The sequence below is a fragment of the Triturus cristatus genome, chromosome 7 (genome assembly GCF_964204655.1).
Source record: "Triturus cristatus chromosome 7, aTriCri1.1, whole genome shotgun sequence".
Classification (NCBI taxonomy): domain Eukaryota; kingdom Metazoa; phylum Chordata; class Amphibia; order Caudata; family Salamandridae; genus Triturus; species Triturus cristatus.
In genome coordinates, this window is record NC_140590.1 from 1175826657 (window position 1) to 1175853674 (window position 27018).

Genomic DNA, 27018 nt, shown 5'->3' on the forward strand with positions numbered 1-27018 from the left:
ATGAAGTGATGAAAAAACTGTGAAATGTGTTTACATTTGGGTGCAGTCATATTCGTGAAGTTAAAAGATTAGAATGATACTCTCTTGATCATTTGCTGTAACAAATATGAGCTGTTTACAAAAACATTACTTAATGAAACTCTATTTAGTGCTCCATACCATCTTTTATAACTAAAAAAGGATGTTCTAACCTTATACATGTCACAGAGTTCTGCTGTTGGTTCCCATTGTCAGCTGCTCCACTTGTCTTTCTGCTACATTTGCTTCCATACCTTTCTCACTCTTTCCTCTCTGCTTTCCTCCCATCATTCCAGAGTGCATTACTGGGGTGGATGCTGTTATCCTTTATGACGACTCGCGCAGTATCACTAGCGACGATTTCAGCACGATGAAGACCTTCATGGCCAACCTCATCATATCCTTCAAGAATTTCAACATATTGGTATATCCCCATTGATTTTTTTAAAAATGTTTTTATTGTTTTTATTGATTTTATCAAACAGTGAGCCAGTCATCGTCAGGTGTCCAAAGGACATATAGGTTTGCAATATAATCGTACATGTTTAGAACCATCTTAGGCCAAGAAACATCAATAGTGTCGGGCATCCCTAAGTGTCCTCAAATGGCCAGACATAATGAACTAGCATCCTTAAAATAAGTCTCTAACAATATACCAAAACAGATCTTTCTCAGCATTCTTGTTTACATCATCATTTTAGTGAAGCGATGGGTAATGCGTTAAAGCCGTCAAGATTCAGTGCAATTAAACAGCTTAACCAACAAACAATTGCCTAACCCCCTTTCACAAGTGATACCCTCTAGGGATAAAGAGTCACGATACTCTGCTTTAGGTGGGTCTGGTTTCTTTATTGTTCCAAGGTACAAGACACACTATAGGGGTTGCTACGACATCTTCCTGCTTGGCTCGCCTTCTCGTGGTAGGTGTCCCACTGGCTTAGACTCCCGTCCGACTCTCCAGGGCGATGCACCGAAGAAAACAAAAACACGGGAACACACAGGTGAGATGAAGGACCTTCCAACGGAAGTGAAGCAGGGTAAGGGGAGTGAAGGGTCACCGGGGCTGCCACCACGTAGTACTCAAAAAGAGAAAAAAGAATCTTCGTAGGTGAAGGTGAAGGGACAAGTGTGAAAGAACGTTACCGGTGTCCAAACACTGACGCCCACTGTGACCACCCCAACTCAAGCCTACCCCGTCCCTCCCCGTGGAAAAGCAAAACCCAGGACTCGGTCCCGTACCTTGCCCAGCCACGCTCCTCCTGGAACGTGGCGGGGCGAGTCGCGTCTCCGTTGGCCTCCTGGCTTCTTTGGATCCTCGACCTCAGCTTCCTCGATCCCTCCGCTCGTTTTCTCGCCGTCTCCTCCTCTTCCTTGCTCCTGTACTTCCTCTCTCTCTCCGCTCCTGCTTCCTCCACCGGCTTTCGCGCCGTATTGGTCTTCCGGGTTCTCTTTACAGGCCAACATGTCTCCGGATTGGACTGCTGTTGTTGACGTGCTGGTTACGGGCTCCTCCCACAGGGAAGTCCAGTTTGGGTTAAAGGGCCCGCTCTCGTCCTGTGGCCGGGGTGGAAATGAACAGTCATTATCGTCTCCAGCCCGTTCCTCCTCCTGAGTGACCCCGTGACAATTCCCTCCCCCTGGAGTACCCCGATCGGGGGAACAAGGGAAACGGGAGAGAAAGTCTGCATTTCCCTGATGCGACCCTTTTCGATGCCTAACGTCTATTTGGAAAGGTTGTAAGGCCAGAAACCAGCGGAGAATGCGTTCATTATGGCCTCGGTTCCTTTGCAGCCATGTGGGGGGAGCGTGGTCCGTATACAGTATGAAGGGTCTGCCCTCTAAGTAGTATCTGAGTTTTTCAACCCCCCCATTTAACCGTCAGACACTCCTTCTCTATGGTGGAATACGCTTGTTCTCGGGGGAATAGCTTTCGGCTGAGATAAAGAAGGGGGCGCTCATGGCCATTCTTGTCCGGTTGTGACAGGACCGGCCCTATCCCTATACCAGAGGCGTCTGTTTGTAAGATACAGGTGTTGTTGAAGTCCGGGGTCACGAGTACAGGGGAGGTAGTTAGTGCGTCTTTTAGGGCTTGTAAGGCCTGGGCTTCCCGATCGGAGGGGGCTTGTAATCTGGGAGACGTGTGTGTCTTACGTAATCGGTCTGTAAGGGGCCCTGCTATGGTAGCGAAGTGGGCAATAAATCTGCGGTAATAACCGACTAAGCCTAAAAAAGCTCTTAAGTCCCTTTTGGTTTTAGGATAGGGAACTGTCTGGATGGCGGTCACCTTCTCAGTCTGGGGAGCGATGCGTCCCTCCCCCAAGAGATACCCCAAATAACGGACTTTCTGAAAGGCCACCCTTGATTTCTTTAACGTTAGCATGTAACCCTGAAAGTCTCAAGCTATCAAGGATGTTCCCTAAATGGAGCAAGTGTTCCTCCCATGTCTTACTGAACACCACGATGTCATCAAGATAAGCCCCCGAATACTGTAGGTGAGGGGCCAGGAGGGTGTCCATGGCCCTTTGAAAGGTAGCCGGGGCTCCATGCAACCCAAAGGGAAGGACGGTAAAGTGGTAGTGGCCGGACGGGGTGGAAAAAGCAGTTTTTTCCTGGTCGGCTGGGGCCAGTGGTATCTGCCAATAGCCCTTGGTGAGGTCGATGGTGGTTATATATCTGGCCTCACCAAGGCGTTCTATGAGCTCATCTACCCGGGGAAGAGGATGCGCGTCTTGCTTGGACACTCGATTCACTGCTCTAAAGACAATACAAAACCGGATGCTACCATCCGGCTTGGGTACCAGGACGACAGGAGAACACCAATTGCTATGAGAGGGGACTATAACCCCTGAGGCCAACATCCTCGCGATTTCTTCCTGGAACGCGGTTCGTCGGGCTTCAGGTATTCGATACGGTTTTTGCTTACCCACTACTCCGGGTGGGGTGGATATGCAGTGTTCTGCCAGGGAGGTCTTTCCTGGCTGGTCAGAAAACACGTCAGCATATGTCAAAAGGAGGGAACGTATCTCTTCTTCTTGTATAGAAAGGAGATCAGGATTGATGGGGGTCTCCGTGACTGTGTGAGGTAAGGGGAAAACTGCAGACACCGTATGGTCTACGGACGGAGGGGGTCCCAACCATTTTTTGAGCAAATTGATATGGTACATTTGTGTCCTGTTCCGGGTCATTTGTAAGATGTAAGTGGTTTTCCCTATCTTGCGGACTACCTTGAAAGGGCCTTGCCACTCCTTTTTCAATTTGTGGGTGGATGTGGGTAGTAGTACCAGCGTCCAGTCTCCTATGCTCAATTCTCTCCACTTAGTACCCCGGTCGTAAAAGGTTTTTTGTTTGGTCTGCGATGCCAATAACTGGGTATGGGCCAGTGTTCTTAATTTATGCAATCTGGTCTGCAACTGTCGGGTGTAGTCAAGGAGGGCTTCTGCCTCCTGGAGACCTTCACGCTCCCAACTATCTTTGGTGATCTCAAGTAATGTTCGTGGTTTGCGGCCAAAGAGTAGCTCAAAAGAGGAGGTCCCCAAACTAGATTGATTCTGACTACGGAGAACAAAGAGTGCTAGGGGTAGTAGTTGATCCCAATACTTTCCATCCCCAGACAGAAGCTTTATTAAGGTAAGTTTTAGACTACCATTATAGCGTTCGACTAATCCGTCTGTCTGGGGGTGATAAACAGAGGTGGTAATATGTTTGATCTGCAATTGGTCACAAACTTGTTTCAGTAGTCGTGATACAAAGGGTGTGCCTTGATCGGTGATGATCTCGTGGGGAAATCCCATACGGGAAAACACCTCTACGAGTCTTTGCGCTATGGCGGCAGAGGTGGCGCCTCGAAGGGGGAAAGCCTCAGGATATCTGGTGGCATAGTCAATCAACACCAGAGCATACTGGTGTCCGCGTGCTGACTTGGGCAACGGGCCGATAATGTCCATACCCAGTCTATCAAAGGGGGTGCCGATGATGGGCAAGGGGTGTAAGGGAACTGGAGGGGGAACATAGGGATTACGACGTTGGCAGATTTGACACTCCTGACAATACTTTTGGATTTGGGCATATACCCCAGGCCAGAAGAAATGTTGTAAGATAGCCTGCCCCGTCTTTTCTGCTCCGGAGTGGCCCGCCAACAGGTGGGCGTGTGCAAAAAACAAGATTTGGTCCCTGAACTCTAGGGGGACCACTAGTTTGGGAACTGCGTCTTGTTTAGAGAGGCGATATAGCAGGCCATTTTTCTCAATAAAGGTGGGAAAAGTCTTGTGTAAGGGGTTCTGGGGGTCTCGGGCTTTTTGCCATGCATGTGTGAGGGTGGCGTCATTCAACTGGGCCATCCTGAAATGGTTATCTCTCACCCAGGGTTCAGGCGTAAGTAGGACATCATGTTTTGGAGAACCCAGGGCAGCGTGCATTAAGGGAGTAAAACACGGGGTGTCTATCCCTATGATTAGGGGCTCCGGGAGGTTCTCCAATACCCCCACCACTACCTCCACCTGTATATCTCCCTCCGTAGCTAATACCAGCCTAGCCAAAGGGTATTCCTTCACATCCCCATGTATGCACCGGATATGCACGGTTTTCCCAGGTAGAAGCCATGAGGGGTATACCAGTTCTCTCTTCACGACCGAATGCCTGCATCCTGAGTCAAGGAGAGCCCTTACCACCTGCCCATCAAGAGTTACACTTACGTAGAAGATCGGCTCAGTTTCTTGGGTGAAAAGTACAGTGCGGGGAGCATAGCTCACGTCCATTGGTTCTTCCTCCTTCTCTCTTTTCTTGCGACAGTACCGGGCAATGTGTCCCCACTGCCCACAGTCATAACATTGGGGGCCTGAGTATGTCGGGTTTTCCGGACGAGACATACGAGGACGGTTGTTTTCGGGTAGGGGCCGTGAGGGTTTTTTCTCTGGCTTTCCCGGGCCAGTGGGTCGGATGTGTCTCTCAGGTTCTTTTACAGGAGGTCGGCCTTGGGCCCTGGCGTATGAAGTCGCCATCTCAATGGCTTGTTCCAAAGTCAGTCCCGCGTGCTGCTTTAACCAGCGTTGGGTTGAATACGGGAGGGCCTCCAGAAATTGCTCTAAATAGATCTTATTCATGACCTCTTCCATGTTGGCTTCATGTGGTTTAAGCCAGAGGTCAGCGGCTCCTTTTAGCTTGAAAAATAGAGTCTTAGGCAGATCACCTGGGACACCACGTTCTTGGCGAAACTTTAACCTGTGGGTCTCGTCATCCACACCCAACCTATCCAGGACGTACTGTTTCACCACGGTATAGGTGGCGGTTCCATCTCTGTTTACCATCTGATAGGCCGCTTGGGCTTCTCCGGTTAGGAGTGGGGCGAGGTAAAAAGGCCAACGGTCTCCCGGCCAGGCACTGGCCCTTGCGGCCCTTTCGAAGTTCAAAAAAATTGCCAAGGGGTCGTCTCCCGGTATGAATTTCTGCAGGGGGACCACTGTCCCGGGTGGATTGCTGGCCCTACCCTGTCCCAGGGTGACCAGAAGTTAGGCATGTCCCTCGGCGAGTTTTAATAGACTATCGGCTTGGTTCTGGATTGCCGAAGTGAATACTGCGCGATCCGCCTCGGCCTGACTAGAGGATTTCTCCACCGCCCACTCGAGTTTGTCTTGGCCCTCCTTCATCTGATGGATAAGGGCTTCCATCCTGTTTCGGATGTAAGGTGTTACTCCTATCTGGCTCGCCACTTGTCACAAGTGATACCCTCTAGGGATAAAGAGTCACAATACTCTGCTTTAGGTGGGTCTGGTTTCTTTATTGTTCCAAGGTACAAGACACACTATAGGGGTTGCTACGAAGTCTTCCTGCTTGGCTCGCCTTCTCGTGGTAGGTGTCCCACTGGCTTAGACTCCCGTCCGACTCTCCAGGGCGATGCACCGAAGGAAACAAAAACACGGGAACACACAGGTGAGATGAAGGACCTTCCAATGGAAGTGAAGCAGGGTAAGGGGAGTGAAGGGTCACCGGGGCTGCCACCACGTAGTACTCAAAAAGAGAAAAAAGAATCTTCGTAGGTGAAGGTGAAGGGACAAGTGTGAAAGAACGTTACCGGTGTCCAAACACTCACGCCCACTATGACCACCCCAACTCAAGCCTACCCCGTCCCTCCCCGTGGAAAAGCAAAACCCAGGAGTCGGTCCCGTACCTTTCCCAGCCACGCTCCTCCTGGAACGTAGCGGGGCGAGACGCGTCTCCATTGGCCTCCTGGCTTCTTTGGATCCTCGACCTCAGCTTCCTCGATCCCTCCGCTCGTTTTCTCGCCGATTCCTCCTCTTCCTTGCTCCTGTACTTCCTCTCTCTCTCCGCTCCTGCTTCCTCCACCGGCTTTCGCGCCGTATTGGTCTTCCGGGTTCTCTTTACAGGCCAACACGTCTCCGGATTGGACTGCTGTTGTTGACGTGCTGGTTACGGGCTCCTCCCACAGGGAAGTCCAGTTTGGGTTAAAGGGCCCGCTCTCGTCCTGTGGCCGGGGTGGAAACGAACAGTCATTATCGTCTCCAGCCCGTTCCTCCTCCTGAGTGACCCCGTGACACCCCCCTCCCCTTCCCGCGTGCTCAGCTCACAATATCCAATAGCAGCATTTGTATCGCAATCATCTTCACAGGGGTGTGCTTCTCAGTTCCAAATTCTGACGTGAGTGAACTGCACAGAGCTGTTAATTTACCCAACATGGCAATCAAATAATGTGAGGTGCCCAAGTATCTTGTACCCTCGGAACAGACCCTTGTGTGACAAATCCAACGTACCCTAGTAGGACAAAACATCTATTGCAGCGTATTCTTCCAGCATTGCATACCAGCTCAGTGAGATCGGTGTTTTCCTTAAGTCTCTATATTCCTCCCTTTTCAATTCCGTCCCCTCCGCCTTACCCCATCTAAGCATTTCTGTGTGCCATTCCTGTAAGGACGGGGCTCTAGTGGCCTTCCATCGCGTGGTTATGGCCCTCTTGGCTAGAAGGAGCGCAAGGTTAGCAAACCGTGTGGTAGAACTGCCCTTTTTTTTCACGGGGTCCCAGACCTAATATACAGTATTCCAAGGTATCATTCTGGCATGTCGGAGCCACCGCCGTCAATATTTTGCAAACCGTCGCACAGTAATGTCCCAATCTAGGGCAAGCCCATATCGTGTGTACCAGCCCCGCGTTAGGTGTGTAGCATCGCGGGCATTCATCCTTTGCCCCTGAAAACATAGCGCTTAGCCTGTGTGGAGTTAAGTACGCCCTGTGTAGCAACATCAATTGGATAAATTTAAATTTGGGATTACGAGAGACCTTTTTGGTGAATCCCAATATAGTGTCCCATTCCTTATCTGTGAGTGCCCGGCCCACGTCTCCTTCCCATTTGTCACGGAGCTGCTGTAATGAGATCGCTCTCTCCACTCGAATTCCGTAGGTTTGCCATCTTTTCAGTCGAGCCCCATTAGCCATTAGATTTTGCATGGTAAGCAGTGTATTCGTGGGTGGTTCTGTATTCTCGGGCGACCACGTGATGCGTATATATCTGGAAATATGTGCGTGTAATAGGAACAACGTATCAGGGGCATCATGTACGCGTACAAACGTCTCATGTGACATTAATATTCCCTCTGTAAAAAAGTCTCCTAATGTAGTAATGCCCGCTTCAGTCCAAGCCTGTAGGGCACGTTTAGAGGTTAGTCCCGAACGTATGGGGATACCCAACAGAGGAATGATGGGGGCATACGGTGTCATCTGTCCAGTGTACCGCAATGCACTCCTCCAATAAGTAAGAGCTAATTTCAATAAGTGGGGTGTCGACGCCAGCAGGGGGGCTCGTGGTAGAAAGAGTCTGTGGATGATCCCCTTATCCCTGTCTCGTAATGACATATCCAGCTCGTGCAGATTGCGTCCTGCAAGCCAGTATGCCAGCCATTGCAACTGGCTAGCATAGCAATACGCACGCAGATCCGACACCCCCATCCCTCCTTGTTTTGCGTGGAGTTTCAATTTCGCCAGACTAATGCGTCTGCGCCCCGTACCCCATATTAGTTCTGTCATGAGAGAATTCAACACTTTATAGGATCTCGTGGGGACAAGTAACGACAAGTTGGTAAAGAAATAAAGGAGCAGCGGCAATAGCACCATTTTCGTGATGGCCACCCAGCCCGCCACCGATAGGGGCAGTGAGACCCAGAACTGAATTTGGGTTTTGAGAGCTGCAATCGCATGCCCTAGGTTGCCGCCTAGCAGGTCCGAGGGACTGCGATAAATTTGTATGCCTAGGTATTTAAAGGTATCAGGTGCTATTTGAAAGGTCCAGGGACCGAACCGAAAGTGTCCGCTCCTCTCAGCGCCGTCAAAAAAATACGCATACGACTTGGCAGCATTGATGGTCAGGCCAGAAAGACCTTGGAATGACTCAAAAATGGAGGGCATTGGATGCGGTTCAGCGCCCATATCCTTAATGTACAATATGAGATCATCCGCATATGCCGAGACAGTGTGGGACGTACTACTGCGCGTTATACTCTGACAGACTGCAAAAGTGCAGAGTCTGTGTAAAAGTGGCTCTAACGCCAAGATAAACAACAACGGTGACAAGGGGCATCCCTGTCTTGTCCCCCGAGCCACTACATATTGTCCCGAGATGTGCCGACCCGTGCGTGCTCGCGCTGTGGGGTTCGTGTATAGTAAGCGCACCTATTCTATGTAATCTTCAGGTATGCCAAAGCGTGCGAGAGCATAGAACATATAATCCCATCGTAAGGAGTCAAACGCCTGCCTCAGATCAAGGGATATGCAGCCTTCCATAGTTTCCGTGCCGCATGTGCCTAACATAACTTGGTGTAGCCGTCTGGTGTTGAGTGCTGTGCTTCGACCAGGTACAAATCCGCACTGATCGGAATGTATCAGCGCGGGAATAAACTGGTTAAGGCGAGTGGCCAACAGCCTACTCAGGATTTTGTAGTCCGTGTTGAGGAGTGATAAGGGTCTATAGCTCGAAATAAGTAAAGCATCCCTCCCGGGTTTTAATAGCGAAACCACTAGCGCTTGCAATGTAGTAGCGGGGAGCCCATCACCCTTCAATGATTCGTGATAGAGACATTGCAGATGAGGAGTTAGCAAGTCAATATACGTTGCGTAAAATTCTGCCGGTAGGGCATTGTTCCCTGGAGTCTTACTATGTGGTAAAGCCTTAATCGCCTGCCGTATTTCCGCCCCTGTTATTGGTCGTAGTAGGTCATCACGTTGCTGTTGTGTAAGTTGGGGTACGCATAGACCATCAAAGAAAGAGCCAAAGTCGGTGTCAATGGGTCCGGGCAGTGGGCCGTAAAGACATGCATAGTAATCCCTAAATGCAGTAATAATGTCTAATTGCGTGTTTACCACCAAATCTACGCTGTTCTGAATTTCTAATATGGGTGTGGGCAAGGGTGCGCTGCGGACCAACCTTTCCAGCAGCGGCCCTGACCTGTCAGCTTGTGTGTGTTGCTTTTGCGTGTATAATCGGTAATCCACAACACGTAGCTCTTCCAGCAGCTCTGCATATTGAATGTTAGCCTCTCGCAGCTGTGTCAGCTGTTCATTCGTCCCCGCGGCCTCCCCCTCCAGCGCGGCTAAACTACCCTTCACCTCCGTAAGTCGCTCAATAAGATCGAGTCACACACTTGTCTTAGTGCTGATTGCCACTCCCCTAATGAACCTTTTCAAGGCATCCCATTCTATTTTTCGGGAGCTAGCAGACCCCACATTCTCCGAGAAATAATGGACGATCGGTTCTGAAAGGGCGTTGCGAAAGACCTGATCCTCCAACATCTCAGGTTGTAATTTCCAAGTCGGTATCGGAGTTGGAACTTTGCCCCACTGTAAAGTTAACTCCACTGGGTTATGATCTGACAGGGTTTTCCCCATATGGAGCACCAAAGTAATGGAGCACCAAAGTAATGGACCGTAACAGGGTGCCGGAACATAGGAACCAGTCAATTTGAGTATGCAGTCTGTGTGGTGGCAAATAAAAGGAGTATTCTCTATGCCCGCTGTGTTTTGCCAGTCATGTAGTTCCCAGCCCTCTGCCCAGCCACTAAGAGCCTCTGCTTGTTTCTTGCTTTCAGCGGCATGTAATGGGGGATGAGACCTGTCTAAGTCAACATCTAACACAGCGTTGAAGTCGCCCCCTATCATCCAAGGATATGCAGCCCATTCCGTCAATGCCGCGCCTAGTGTAGTCAGGTATTTGTCCTGGTCAGTGTTTGGTGCATATATACAGCCCATGACCACGTGTGTCCCATCCAATAAGGCATGAAGCAGTACATATCTACCGTTGACGTCTATCTTATGCTCTAGGAGCTTGAAAGGGACAGTGCTCCGCATCCACACCGCCGCCCCCCTGGAGAATGCTGAATATGTCGTGGCATATAGTTGCCCTCTCCATTTTCTCTGCAGTTTGGCTGCCTCATCAATATTAAGATGAGTTTCTTGTAAATAGGCTATAGCAACCTTCCTTCTAGTAAGTTGTGCCAAAACCCGGTGTCTTTTATGAATTGAACCTAAGCCCCTCACGTTCCATGTACAATAGGTGTACGTATTATGTAATGCCATTGTGGTGCAGAAAGCGTAATTGTAGTGTGACCTGTGGAGACCGAAATCCTGTAGAAAGAAGCTGCTGAAAAGCCGAGCACACTCTCACATATAAACTCCCCAATACTAGGTTCCCCCGTAAAACAGCAGAGGACCAAACAAAGAACAATAGTCCATCATGGGCTACAAACAAAAAAATGCGTCATCACAGTCGCTTGGGGGTGGAGGCCAAGACTGCGTCAGTTCGTGAAATCAACATAATATACATTCGAGTATGTTTGATCTGAAAGAAACACGTTAGTTAGATTCCTCACCTTAGAATATCCCCAGGCGTCAGGCTGGATCCGGAAAGATTTCTCGTCAGCAATACCCCTTGCGCGTTGCTAGGCGTTGTCTGCGGCTCCACGTCCGTCGTCGGCGTCGTGCGCCGGAATGATGTCGTCGGAGTACTTAGACGCTGCCCTCACGCGCTGATGTCAGTTCTTCTTTTTTTCCGCGCCAGACAGCGCCGATCCGGGAAGAGCTTACTCCTTAGTCATTTTTTGACTAAACTTTTTTGACTCTTTTTGGTCTACTTGTCGACTCGACTCTGGTGCCGGTAGGATGCCTGGGTTTAAAGCCTGTGACTCCTGTCACCGACTGATGTCAGTGACGGATCACCATCGCCAGTGCCTTTACTGCCTGGGGGCCGACCATGATGCGGAGTCGTGCCTCGACTGCCAGGCCTTGACCTCGAAGGCTAGGCGGGAGTGCTCCCGTAAGCTTCTCGAGCTTCGACACTCGGCTCCGCGCCGTTCAAGGTCCTGGTCCAGGAGGAGGTCGAAAGACCGGTTGCGGAGCCACAGCCACCATCACCGCTCGTCGGGTTCGAAGTCTTCGGGTCGAAGCACTCAAAGAAGTCCAAGAGGCGACACCACTCTTCGGACTCCCCTCGCCGGTCGCGCGACTTGGTTGAGGGTCAGGGTGGTCCCACTCCCGCGGCTCCGTCGGAGCTGCAGGAGTCGCGTCCGTCCCCATACCCGCCGGTCCCTGGGACTGACGCGACTTCGGCGGAGATCAGTGGCTTCCTCTCGGCCATGAGGGCCCTGGCTCCGCCGTTGACGCCTTCCGGCGCGCCTTCGGGCCCCGCGGGCTCGACTGGGCGACCTCGTGAGTCGGCGGCTCTGGCCCCGGCGCCGCCGACGACTTCAGTCCTGACACCGCAGGTCCCCGAGGGATCCAGGCCTGGATCTCTGCCGGTGCCGGTCGACCTCACGACGCCTCCTCTGCCGGCGCCGACACCGGTTCCACCTCCGGCGCCGTCTCCGGATGACGCCGTTCCCCTGTTCAGCCCCGGTCCGGGCCCGGCGCCGATGGATGAACATTTCATCTACCGCCCGGATCCGGTTATTCCCCCTGTTTATCAGGAATCGGATGACGGGGGCGACTGGGAGGGGTCTGAGGACCCTATGGCCAGGCAGGTCGATTTATTACAGGACTGGGCAGATGAACTGGGGGATGTCAGTGGTCTGGACACCTCCCCGGACACTGGTTTCATCTCTCCTCCGACTGTGGCCTCGGAGGAAGGCACTGCTTTTTCAGTGGTGCTGCGCAAGGCGGCCGAAGCCCTTGGGCTGGAGTTGCCTGCTATGGCCGTGAGGACTAACTTCCTCACTGAAGTGCTTCAACCGTCAGCAAGCTCCTTGGAGCCTCTGCTGCAGTTTAATGAGGCACTACTGGACGTTCTGCAGGGCACCTGGTCCAAGCCCTCCACAGTACCTCCTGTGGATCCGAACATGGCCCGGCGCCACCGCCCTGCTCCGGGCGACCCCAGTTTTCTGTCCCAACACCCCACGCCCGAGAGTCTGGTTATCCAGGCCTCTACTTCCCAATCCTCCTTCCCGTCCGATCCTCCGGATCGGGAATCCAAGAGGCTGGTACACTTCGGAAAGAAGCTGTTCTCTTCTCTTAGTTTGGGACTGCGGTCCTTGAATACCCCTTGCCTCTTGGACCGTTATTCCCACTCTCTGTGGGATACGGTGGAGGACGTGCTGCCCCTGTGTCTGGAGGAGGCCCGGACACGGCTCGCCCAGGCTCTTGCCAACGGGCGAGATGCAGCACGACATGCTATACGATGTGGACTAGACACTACCGACTCGCTGGGTAGGGCGATGTCAACCACGGTGGCGCTCTGTTGCCATGCCTGGCTGCGGTCCACGTCTTTCTCGGGGGATGTCCAGAGTACCCTCATGGATATGCCCTTTGATGCCATTCGCCTTTTTGGCGAAAAGGCGGATAGTGCGCTGGCGCACTTCAAGGACTACCGGGCTACGGCCAAGTCCTTGGGCATGCTTTTCTTCACTCCCAAAAACGTAGCTCTAGCTTTCTGAACTGCCGGAGTAAAATCCGGGTAGAGCGAAATTGTCCTGTTCTCGAAACGCACAGGAGCGTTCTCTCTGGCAGCCCGTAGGATAGTGTTGCGGTCCTTGTAGTGTAAAATGTGCGCTATCAACGGGCGAGGTGGCGCACCCGACTGGGGAGGTCTGGAAGGCACCCGGTGCGCCCGCTCCACGCTGTACAGGGCTGTTAAGCCCTCCTTCGCTACATGGTCTCTCAGCCAGTCCTCCACAAACTGTGTACGGTTGGATCCCTCGCTGCGTTCCGGTATTCCAAGGATACGAATGTTATTGCGGCGGGACCTCCCTTCCGCGTTGTCCACCCTGTCCTGCAGGCCCTTCAGTTGTTGCTGGAATTGTTCAAGTTGAGTGGAGTGCATAGTCTGCTGGGGTATAAGATCATCCAGCGCCAGTTTATTCGATTTGACCTTATCGGCCAGTTTTCTGTGATCCGCCTGTAGTAAGCTGAGATTAGTGGACATCGTGCTCATGCGTGCCTCTAGTGCCATCCGTGAGTCTCGGATTTCTTTCAGTATTAAGTCCAGCTTAGCATCATGGGGGTCTGTACCAGTAGGAGGTATCACGTCATTGTCTGAAGCGCTAGAGGGATCACTGCCGAATATGGGCTGCGTTGTGCCACCTGCAGTGGCATCCGCTTGTTTGTTTCTGCTGCGACCCATCGTGCCTTGGCGTTCTCCCGTTCGTCTCTTCTCCAGGATGGACTTTTGGGGGGTCTCGGGGGCAATACCCCACAGCATTCACTCCGCTAGCGAAGTACAGGTCACTGGTGCATCCAAATTACCTCCAGGGACACCAGTCTCATAGGCCGCAAGCAGTCAGACTCGTACGCTCCGTGGCTGCACACACCCGGCGGACACCAACCCAGCAACTCCAGTAACCATCAGGACATTTCCAGCGGTAAAGTTATATCACACTTCCCACGTGATCGCGTGTGCCCCTCCACATCCAGGGTGGGTTGCAGGCAGTGAGCGTCACCACGCCCAGTTCGTATGGCCTCTGAAGGGGGCGGGCAGGGACACAGATGCTTGCAGACCAACCATGCAGCAGCCCCTCATCTACTGCATGAAGGACGAATCCTATCCCACCAAAGCGGGTCAGCGCAGGGACAACAGTCGCCGTCACACCAGTGTTTACTAGGGCAGACCCAGTGGTGAGAACTACACTGCTCCCACAGTTCAGCGTGGACGCCTCCCACAACCAGGGTATGCCATAGGTGGAGAGCGGCACCGCGCCCAAACCACGTGAGCACCAGACAGCGCACAGGGATGCAATCGGTCTTAGGCAAGCCACCCAGCAGCACTCCAGTAAATATGGGGCAGGTGAGGCACAAATCCCAAAGGCTCATACCGCCCCAGTTCAATCGCATACAGAGGGCGAGTTTCCCATGTGTGGAGCAACCGCAATGTTCAGTATAGTGACAAGGGCATCCTCCTCCAGCTCTATCAGAATGCCACACAGCGTGTCTTCCTCCCGGTAGCAGCCATGTCCCGATCAGGAGAAGGGTGGGGAGGGTCCATCAGCCTCCACGCACTACAGCGCCAAAGTGTCCATCCGAGTTCATTCCCTTACCGGGGAGTATCCAGTGCTGCGTCTTACACACGCCGACGCCGGGCGCGGTCAGCTGTATCCGCCATCTCGTCCGGGGCTGCCGTAGGTGCGGTGCAGTAGAGCGGAAAAGCAGACGCTCGTCCCGATCAGCGTGTCCAGCACCTCCATTCCGGAACTCTGACCCCCCGTCTTCACGCCAGTAGTGCCCAAAATCGCTGAAACATTGCACAGGCTGTCTAGAGCGCTAGCCGCGTCGAAGCCTCCATGCAGCATATTCGACTCCGCCCCTCACCATCTCGTGCCGTCAGCCATCCTGAAATATTACACAGTTCGGCTGCTTCTGTCAGGTAGTGGGCGCTCAAATCCTAGCCACAGGGTCCCGATGAGTGTCGCAGCCCAAGGAGCGATGACCCAGCTCCGCAGGTCCAGGGGATGTGCAGGATATTTAATTAAGTTTCAGGGTAGGGGACGGAGCTCTCTCAGCTCACGTCCTCCGTGCCCGGCAGTTGGCCATGCCCCCGTATATCCCCATTGATAACGAATGATAAAAGTAGATGGTTCTCTACATAGTTCAGAGATATAAGATGCTATTTTTAAATAACAGGGCAAACCACACCTCATCCTTCCCTCCTTCCAAACTCATGACCCCCAAAAGGACTGTTCCTGCAAGTACCTATTGCTTGAATGTGCTGCTCATCAAATAAATAATCCTTCAAGGATCCATATATTTTAACCTCTTCACTGCGGCGCAAATTCCGCCGCACAGCTTGACATTCCAATCGCGGGCGTGGTCATGACGTCTCCCGGCCGTCGTCTGCACACGCCCATTGTGACTCATGACGGCCGGGAGACGTCATGAGCATGGAAGAGGTTAAGCGGGTGAGCGCATCTTCATTAGTTCCCATATCTCCTATAACCACTTTCTGTTTTTCATTGCAGTAATGGAAAAATCACCCAAAAAATCCCGATTTTTCCATTATTCTTTAAAAACAAGCAGCATGTCATACGTTGTCAAAGTCTTTGTTTTTAATGTATTATGAAGATGAGCAAACATATGTGGACCAGTGGTTTGCAGCACGGAAAATAGCATACCACGGGTTGCATGACGCCATATTGATGTCATTAATCTCGACCTACAAAAATGTCACACTAGCTACATTTCCTAAAACATTATGGTAAGTAGATGTTTACTATGTTTAACTGTTAATCTAGTTGCCTAGACTTACCATGCAATTTGATGGTTAGGAAAATTTTGTGTGCGTGATATTGCTGTCATACAACTCATACAATATAGTGACCCTGCACCCGAAAATTAGAGACCCTGAAAATCAGGTGTAGGGAAGTCAATTGCCAGGCGAGTGCCAGCAACTATGTGGTCGCAGGAAGAGGCCAGGCCCAGCAACCGGGAAATTAATAAAAATGCGCACGCTGAAAACCCAGGCAACAGTTGCACAGGGAGCCCATGTTGTTCCACAATATGGAGAGAAATCAGGTCCAGTTGTCACTACTACTTACGAAAAAGAATCCATGTTCTGCACCACATCACCAAGCCTATGCCTTCACCTTTGTCTGCAAAAGTCTAGAAAATTCCTGGGCCTCAAGAGTCAGCACCAAGGCCACTTATGCATCTTCAGCCTCACTGTGTAGATTAAACCATTTATGACGTATTATTTTGTGAGAGTCCATCTGAACTTAATATAATCTGTGGCATAATGTTAGTGTTGCACATGTTCATTGTTAGGTCGTGTCTGAGACAACGCATGCTCTGTCACTTACGAGACATACATACAAGGGACTTACAGTCTGCCCATGGCTTTATTGTCATAATTGCTGACACCTTTTGGGTCAGCACGTGCTGGCTTCATTTTGGATTAGCTTTCTGTTCATGCTTCCCGTGGCCCTGGAGCATGGACCAAGTACTGCTTCCTTTTTGGGAGTGTCCTCCCGTTGCTTCTGCTTTCGGTTTCAGTCTGTGCTTTTTCTTCTATGTGCAGCACTTCATAAGACTATCTATGTTGTCTTGTTTATGGTTTTGCTCCATTATGTTACATTTACAGTTCCCATGTTCACTCCCTTTCATTTTTCATTCTCTTCCCTTCTACTCTGTGGTGCAGCCTAACAACATCAGAAGGTCACAAGTGGTTAGCTTTTAACAATGATTTTGAAATACATTAACAGCTTTACGCTAGTAAGTAATGACTCCTTTAGTTTGTAAACAAGTGCTTTTATGCTCAAATTCAGGGTGTGTTTTAAATCAGTATACCACTCTTTACAATGACAGGCCATGACATACTACATTGTACTATACATTGACAGGCCATATCATACCATGAAATGCCATACTATACGACAGGCCACACCGTGCCATACCCCACTATACAAAGGCAGACCTTATCATACCATACCATACTATACAATGACAGGATACCATATTATACAATGACAGGCCAAACCATATGATTCCCCACCATACTATACTATTCTATGACAGGCCACACCATTCCCAATGACAGGCCACCCTTTCAAAACCATACAATACAATGACATGCCATACAATCCCATATTATACAATGAAAGGACATGCCATACTATTCAATGACAGAGGATACTATATTATACATTGATAGGCCATACCACAAGATATCATACCATATCACTCCATACCATACTCTACCCTACCATACCATACCATACCACACCATACCATACCATAGTATACAATTGACAGGCCATACCATACCATACAGTGATAGGCCATATCATACCATTCATACCATACAATGACAGGTAATACCCTACCCTACTGTCCTATACAATGATAGGCTATACCTTACCATACCAACCATTAACAGGCTATACCATACTATACAATGACAGGTCATACATGCCATACCATACTATACAATGACAGGCCATAATGTTTACAAAGACAGACTATACTATACAATCACCAGCCATGCCATGTCATACCCTACCATACACCATACTACCACTATGCTGTATGAGACACCATATATTACTATACAATGACAGGCTATACCTTACCATACCATACTATACTATGCTATATGACAGGTCATACCATATCATACTATACTACACAATGACAGGTCATGCCATACCATACTATACAATGACAGGCCATACAATACCATACTATACAATGACAAGCCATACCATTCTATACAATAACCGGAAATACCATACCATACCATACAATGAAAGGCCAAACAATATGTTAATATATTGTAACATTGCATACTGTACAATGACAGGACATAACATACCATGCCATACTATACAATGACAGGCCATACTGTACGATACCATACTATACAGTGACAGGCCATACCAATGTCATACCATACCATACTATACAATGACAGACTATACCATGCTAGACAATGGTAGGCCATACCATTTTCTCTTATACAATGAAAGGCGACATCATACCATGCCATACTATATCATACCATACTATACAATGACTGGCCATACTATACCATACTAAACAATGACAGGCATTGCCCTATCAATACCATACTATGCTATACTATACAATAGGGCATATCATAGCATACCCTGCTATACAATAACATCCCACGCCATACTATACAATAATGGGCTTTACCATACCATACCATACGACAGTCCATACCATATCAGACCATACCAAATGACAGTCTATATCATACAAGACTATGGTATACCATACAACAGGTCATACCATACCATACTATACAATGACAGACCATACCATACCATACCATGCTATACCATACAATGACAGGCCATACCGTTGCATACCACATGATTACTTACCATGCCATACAATCACAGGGCATAACATACCATACCATGCAATGACTCCTCATATTATACCATACCATACTATACAATGATAGGTCATTCCATAGTCATACAATACATACATACTACACAATGACAGACTATACCATACTATACAATGGCAGGCCATATCAAACCATACTATACAATGACAGGCCATACCACAGCACAACATACCATACTATAGAATGACAGGCATTACCATACCATACTACATAAAAGTTGTCAGGCATACTATATTATTATAGTACATACATGATAAACATATATGTGTATAGATAAGCATACAATATATTACAATGTAATAATTCTTTCGTACAACATGGCTTAGAAACACTGACAAAGCTTTTAGATCTTGCACCGGTAATGCCTATTGTCTTTATCAATGCTTGTTTCCAGTGATTCTAGATTCCCAGGCAGATAGATCATAGAGAAGGTTATTGGGCCGCATGTTGTAAATGTTTGACTCCAAGCGCTGTAGCACAGTGATGAACAAGTCACTTTTGATTTGATTGAAAAGGTTATTGATGACAGTAATACTCCGCACTAGTCCCTACACATTTTGAAATCTTAGTGGTTATCTACAAGAATAATTTGTGTAATGTCATGAAAACTGTTTATTACCCCGAGTCCCTCTCCCTAAGTCCCTCTCATTTCATTATTATTCTCTTCTATCATTCTAACCCTCAGTTTGCTTGCTCACTTTGTTTCTTTCTATTTCTTTCTCTTTCGCAGTCTTTTTCTCTCTTACCTTCTCTCTCCTACTTTCTCTCTCTAGCTCTCACTCACTCACCCTCTATTTTTGACACTCAATGTGGCTATCACCCTAGTTCCCTTCTTCTACATTTTTCACTAATCTCTTCCCCTTTTTCTGTTTTTCTTCCCATCTGCCTACCTTTTTCCCTCTTATTATTTCCCTTACCACAACCCCCTTTGATTAGATTTCACCTCTGTTTTCCTCCATCTTTGTCTTCTTGCCTTTTCACACTCTCTTAAATTGTATCTGACTATATCTCTCACGCTAGCTTGCTTCTATCTCCCTTTCCCTTTATCTTCTTCTTTTCTCATTCTTTATCCAATAATGTTTCTGGAACTAAACATCTGCTTTTTCTCTGTTTCTCTTCTATCCCTCACAGTTTGCTGTGGTCCAGTATTCTACAGAGATCAACATGCTCTTTGATTTTAAGTATTACCAAGAAGTAGGTGATCTGAAAGTTCTGGAAGACTTCCCACACACCAAAGGCAACACCTACACCCCTTCCGCCATCAAATATGTTGCGTGAGTTATTTTCTTGTCATTTTGCTGTGTGTCATGAGGAGACCTGCCTCCATTAGGGCAGTGTCCTAAACTCCAAGTGATGGCAGCCATCTCAAGGGCTCTTCTCTCAAATATAAATATCCTCCACACTAAGTGCGCTGATATGATTACTTAGCTCACTTTCGCACTTCCAGTTCTTATTTTGTACTGGAAGCTTTCCCCACATTCACTGCATTAATATGGTTTCTCTCCAGTCAAATCCAAATTCTGTGTTCAGTCTGGTAAAGTAGGTGTGGTGGTGTCACTGTCTTACATTCTGGACATAGGTATGGATTCCCACTTCTTCCATATTTATCATTTTGTAAATTGAGATGGGAACACAGTTTCCTCACATTCCTTGCTCCTTGGGGAGAGGAGTTGGCCTAACGGCTAGGGTGCTCGACCTCGGACCTGGGGAACTGGGTTCGAGTCTCGGCAATGACGCTGAACATCCTGTGATTCTGGGCAAATCACTTAATCTCCCTGTGCCTAACAAAAAATGAATGTGTCTGTCTGTAACGTAACTGGTGCTATGTAAAGCGTTCTGATACCTGATTGGATTCGGGTCAAGTTTGTGCTATATAAAACTCTGCAAAAAAAAAACAATATGGATTCCGAGCTCTCTTAGAGGGTTCTCTGTGAGAAAATAAGATTGTTTTTGTGTTCTATACCAATCCCCTCTATTTATGTGGTGCCCCTTCATTCATGGGTGTGTTTGTCATGTTAAGTGAAACTGACTTTGTGATGAGATCACTGTGCTGAAGTGGTTTTCTTTCTCTTACTTGTGAAACTACTTTCTGGAAGGTGAGGTAAAACTGCTTGTGTGAGGGCAGCTATGTAAATGTTATAATTTCCTATGTGGTTTAATATTTCAAAGTATTATCACATTTTCACGGACATACAGCATTGTGATAAAACATTATCCCAGGCAAACAGATCCTATTACACTTATGTGTGGCAAGTAGTAAAAACTGCCTTCTTTCAATTCTTGGTTCATCATTTTATCACTCTTTTTTCAGCGTTTTTTTTTTATTTTGTTGAGATTCCTGTCCTGGGATCATCACCAACAGTTCCACAGCAAAGATATTGTCAGTTGCTACAAAAAAGATTAGCATTGTATGTGGCAATCACATACCAATTCCCAGTGATGGGGGTTAGGTGCATTTATTATGTAAGCCACAGCCTCTTTACCATTGTGTTGTCCTTTTTCCATGACCCTCCTGGCATCCACTAGCTTGCACATGCTCATCTTAACCCTGCCTGCATCCCTCTCACCAAAGTGTTCAGGCTCCACTGCAGACAACTCCTAGACTTGGCAACCGATTAAGAGTATGACAGCAGACTCTGCCACCCGCTTGGTGGAGTACACTGTCCATCAAACCGTTGGACAGCCCACCCTATTATGAATTAGTCAAACTGTTATCTTTCTGATGGCGGTGCCCCTGCTGGCTGTAGCATTGGAAACCTTACTCCAATGGCCTGACAGAGTATGTGACGTCAGAGTAAGGACATCAGACGGCCTGCCCTCTTTAAAGTTTTTTTTCTGTCTGTCACTGCTAGGAAAACTCTGGCGGTACCAAACAGACGAAAAAGAAACATTACCTCCCAGGGCTGTGGGAGTCATTTGTTTTTTGGTTTTCACTAACAAACTCCCGCTTAGGGAATATTCACTTTTGGGTATTTTATGATTAGACTCAAATTGAGACAGATGCATACATGGGAATGCATATGAGGTGTCAGTTATTTCAAAATGGTCTAGACAAGAGTTACCGAAGAAGTATACTTGGACGTGGTAATATGTATAAGAAGTTAAAATATAGGCATTCTATAATAAACTACTTATCCCAATAAACTAAAAAAGTAGCCTGAGGTTTGTCAGGGAACTATTCTCTGAAAAGGGGCAAATAAACCATGCAAAAAACATATAAGATATATGTAATTTCCACGGAATTACCTTAAGTGGAACTGGACATAATATATGTAAGCGATATGATAGAGCAGACGGGGCATAAGAATGTCTTTAACTTATCATTTCCACATGCAAACTAAATATTGAGCTGATAATTTAGCTAAGGTTTTTGCAATTTGCATATGGATGGATCAATACCCATCACCTAATAATAACTTGCTTGCAAAGCTCATAAAAGGTGCTGTCCTGGTTTCAGGAATATGGCATTTTCATGATTCCAAACAGGAGATATTTTCATTTGCCTTCCATATTTGCATTCACAGTTCAATGCTACCTTTTGTGATGTATATCCAATATAGTATCTTAGTTTGCCCAGTGGTAAAAGACCATTAGAAGAGATTCAAAGATTGAAAAGCAATAGGCTTAAGATCATGTTAAAGAAGTGGCAGATCAGCATTGAAATGGGTACATACCTGAGCCATCCAAATTCAAATTCTATGGTTTTAACCATCTCATCATCTAGCACAAAGCAATTAGTCATGTAATATTGTTCAAAATAATTTTTTTCTGATGTGGCGCAAACTTTATATGAAATGCTCATGAATGTAATATAATTCAATTTGAATGTGACATAAGTGACAGATAGACAGAAAATGGCAAATAGATTTCTGCATGTTAAAAATAAGATAATCCCGGCACACAGTCTTCATTGTTTTGATATAAAGCGGTAAACTATGTAATTTACTTTTCTCAGTCGCCACAATGCTAAGTCAAATAGTGAATACGGAATAAGTGGCTAATAGATGACCACACCACTGGCCTCTAAAGCCTTTTTTTGGGACAGATTAATTAGTTTCCATTTAGGGTGCACATAGAGCCTTACTTTCTTGGCCCATGACTACTTTGGAAGGGCTTAATTTTTTCGAAAGAAGCATTAGGTGACAAAAAGCAAAAAAGGACAATTAGAGATGCCAATTGATGCATGTTTGTTGAAGCAGTGCAATCTGTGATGGGTTAATGTATGAAGATGGAACCTAGAGCACAATATTTCATCCTAGGACAGTGAACACTTCACTGCAATGGGTTGTGTTTGTGTGGGTTTCTTGTTATCCATAAGGTATTAAACTTGCACTTCCTCTAATAAGCCTTTGCCTCATTACATCAAACACACACTTGCTGTCTTCCTCACACGTACAGATCCTCAACTCTTAGACCATCTTTGTTTGCGATACTGAGAACATGGCTTTCTTACTCACTGTTTCTCTGTGTCCTGGCTCCAGGGATAACCTCTTCACTGAGGAGAAGGGTGCCCGAAAGAACACCAAGCGACTTCTGATCACGATCACGGATGGAGCTTCCAATGACCCGACCACTGATTTCATGCAAGCCATTGCAGCGGCAGACCAGAAGCAGATTATCCGATACGCCATTGGGGTGAGAGCAAGTGCCCTATAAAGGGCAGAAAGAAAAATAGGAACATTAAAAATAGATGCAATTCAGGTGGATGGGACTTCTCTGAGAAAAACAAAAAATTATTAATAGAATTCTTAAATTAATGTCAACCACAAGAAATCCCTCTGGGACGCATTCAACTCAATTAAGTCTTTTCTCACAAGAAGGAAAACCATGTACACATCAGTCTTTCCCACAAGGGACAGTTCAGCCAGAAAACCTAGCAATATCCTGTATGAACCAAAGCACAAACAACTTTAGACTTGCTGCAGATGTATGTCACTACATCACAGGTAAGTACATTGGGAGTAGGGGGACTACTTCACTCCATTCTATTATGGGCACAGTTTCCAGTCTTGGGCTTGTGTGTGTCAACCTAATGCATTCTGAGCCATGTTGTTTTGGTTTGAACTGAACTAATTAAACTACCACACACGATATCAACAATTTGTAGGTGAAATCTTCAGTGCTGGACACACTGCCCATGAAGAGATTAAGTGAGGTGGTGACCCCAGCTAGAGGTCATTGCATCATGGCAATAAAAGCACCCAAACATTACTTGTACATATTACTAAAAAAACAGGTAAAGTGAGACACAAGCTAACATTAAAAGCACCCAAACATTACATGTACATATCACTAAAAAACACAGGTAAAGTGAGACACAAGCTAACATTAAAAACCCCAAAACACTCAAATATGTGATATACTTTAGCAAACTAAATTTGACTTTCACCCCCATCATGCATTGCTTATGTCGTTACATATTACATTCACTCATGTCATGTTAAATTACATTATTTATGGCATCACTGAATATATCTAAGTGATTACATTGTTAAAAGTACTAATAAACTCAACCAATGATTCTGAAAGTGTACTATAGGTTTTGTCAACAAGCAATAATACGATAACCTAAATCAATGGATGTTCTCTTATAAGTTTGTATGTGAGCTTTTGAAAGATGCAAAATAAATTGGGTATTTCAGAAGTGAAGAGCTTTGAATGGATGTCATCTCCTTTTTACTTGTATTCAACCAAAGGATGGGTGCAGTGAGGGTAAGTCACGTGTGGAGAGCTGGCAGCTGAGCATCATTGGAAAATAGACCTTTTGGTCAACTTTTCCTGTGAAGGACTGAAGGCTGACCAAGTGTGGTGTTAGGTGGTCATGGATTGGTGGGCGCAGGGCCTGGCCAGAGGCGAGGCCCTGTAGCCAGCCTCCTGCTGCTCATGGGTGAAGGCCATGCAAGAGCAGGTGTTGGCCACATGCAGAGGGTTGGGCTCAAGGTCTGGCCATAGGGCAAGCCCGCTGCCCAACCCCTACAGTATGTTGGATGCAGGGGCTGGTGTGACACCAGGAAATACAGACAAGATCTACTGTGTAAGTTCAAAGTCTGTGTATAGTGGAGGATGCCTAAATGTGGAGGGGTGGATGCAGACCCTGCCCACTGGCTCAGTCATCTGTCAGACTTGTCGTACGTGTGGCTGAAGATTGTGTACAGTGGAGGTTTGATGCATGCAGAGGGTTGAGAGAAGGAATTTGCCACAGCCTAGGCAATTCCTGATGCAAATTGGATACAGGCTAAGTCTGAGATGTAATGAGTGATGTCATCAGTGATGTCATTCATTATGTCATGACATGCAATATGTAATATGATAAGCAGTGCATGATGGTTACACAAATTATAGTTAGTTCACTAAACAATGGCTAACATATTTCAGTGTTTTTTGTGGATGTTATCCTTTTTCTTATTCCAAAATTCTATCTATCTATCTATCTATCTATCTATCTATCTATCTATCTATCTATCTATCTATCTATCTATCTATCTATCTATCTATCTATCTATCTATCTATCTATCTATCTATCTATCTATCTATCTATCTATCTATCTATCTATCTATCTATCTATCTATCTATCTATCTATCTATCTATCTAGCTATCTATCTAGCTATCTATCTAGCTATCTATCTTGTTATAGTTTGACCATGTTTCCATAGAAAGTGATTTTTTTGTTTTGCTTATAACTTTGGTGCCGTTTGACGAACATGCACAAAACATTCCGAAAAAAAGTTAACCCACCTCAGCATCTTCCTTGAACATTTTGGGTTGATCTGCGGGAGGTGAGAAAAAGAGGTATCAAAACATGTTTTCCCCATGCACATTTCCATAGGAAAATTACACACAGCCGCAGCTGAACAGAATTACAACAAATTTGGCAGAAAGCGGGATTTTTGTGATTTGATCTAAATCGCTTCAGCAGTTTTTGAGAAATTAAGACTTAAACTTTACGTATATTTCACACCGAGGAGAATCGGCAGATCCCACAGGTCCCACAGATCTAAAGATAAGATCTGATTGGCTGCCACTAGATCAACAAAGATGTGGTGGCAGCCATTGTAGGACTTAAATATTTTCAAAACAAAACATATAGGGGTGTAGGTTAGAAATACCAAGCCCCCCTTGACCTGGTGGGGTATTCCAGAGGGACTCCACTGGGACCAAACAAGTATTTTTTTTATTTTACTGAAAAAGAACACAGAAGTGGCTAAACCAATGGGGGCGCTACAAACCCCTGCTTCATGTGATTCCTTTTGGCACCCCTCCTACAAACATGGTGTCAAAACTACACCACCTGATGCCTCTGCCTCCTTGTACAAGCAGCAACATCAAACCTCCCCCTCAAGAGGGTATTACGGAGGTACATATAGAGGAAACAATTCCAAGGGTCGTGGTAGAGGGGCCGCAACACACACTGCACCCTCCACCTCAAAACAGTGAGTCTCTAATCATTCCCCCTGACCACTTGACACCAATCCAAGGCCAACTACAATTTTTTTCCCCAAATGGAAAACTATAACATCAGATCAATGGGTGTTGGATATTATCCAACATAGTTACTGTCTGGATCTGATAAACTCACCTCCAAACATTCCACCATGCAGACAAAATCTCTCCATAGAACATCAAAATCTGATCAAACAAGTCCAGGCTCTGTTCCTCAAAGGAGCCATAGAGCCCGCCCATCTTTGACACCAAGGTTCAGGCGTGTACTCACTATATTGGACGACTGGCTTATCTAAGCCAGTACACTTCTCGTGTCAACAACACACTCAAACTACTCTTCAGCTTCTCCATCAACTGGGGTTTATTGTCAAGATACAGAAGTAACACCTTCAAAATTTACAGGTTCAGCCGTATTTTGGGGCCATACTCAACGCACGGTTGTGTTTAACATACTCAAATGTGGTCAGGATTAAACACTGCTACACAGTTTCAACTCAATCAACACATAACTGTCAAAACAGTTATGCAACTCTTAGGCATGATGGCAGCTTCCTTTTCAATAGTACCACATGCTCGACTACATAGGTGCCCACTGCAAGAATGTCTGGTGCACTAATTGTCTCAATCACGGGATCAACTACAAGATCTAGTGTTGGTAGACAGCCGCACTCATTGCTCTCTACAATGGTGGAACACACAAAACCTATCAAAGGGGCGGCCATTTCTCGACCCTGTTCCCCAGATCATTCTTACAGCAGATACATCCCTTACAGGTTGGGGTTCTCACTTACAGGATCTCACAGTTCAGGGTCTCTGCGATACCAAACACCAGTGTCTCCATGTCAACTACCTTGAGCTTTGAGCTGCTCACCTAGCATTGAAAGCATTTCTAACTCAGCTGGCAGGCAAGGTTGTCTTGGTCTGGATGGGCAACACGACAACCATGTACTATTTACATAAACGGGGGGGATACTCTCTACAACTATCGTGCCTATCTCAGATAATTTCGGCGATGGTCAATACGTCACAACATCACCTGCTGGCCGAACACCTCCCAGGGATAAACAACCCCTTTCCTGACCTCCTCAGCAGGATGCAGCAATAAGTCCATGAGTGCGAACTCCACCCCCCAAGTCCTTCTCCTATACTATCACAAGTGGGGGTTTGCACAGATAAATCTGTTCACAACTGAGGACAACGCCAAATG

The 27018-nt window shown here is 47.1% G+C and overlaps 1 protein-coding gene across 1 annotated transcript in view; it reads left to right on the forward strand.

Moving 5' to 3' along the window:
- LOC146811372 (integrin alpha-M-like) overlaps positions 1–27018 on the forward strand; it is a 278712-nt gene that overhangs the window by 130370 nt on the left and 121324 nt on the right. Inside the window, exons 6-8 of the mRNA XM_085618488.1 lie at positions 315–442; positions 19500–19642; positions 22850–23003. Of these exons, the coding sequence (XP_085474614.1) occupies positions 315–442; positions 19500–19642; positions 22850–23003 (425 nt within the window). The remainder of the gene's footprint in view (positions 1–314; positions 443–19499; positions 19643–22849; positions 23004–27018) is intronic.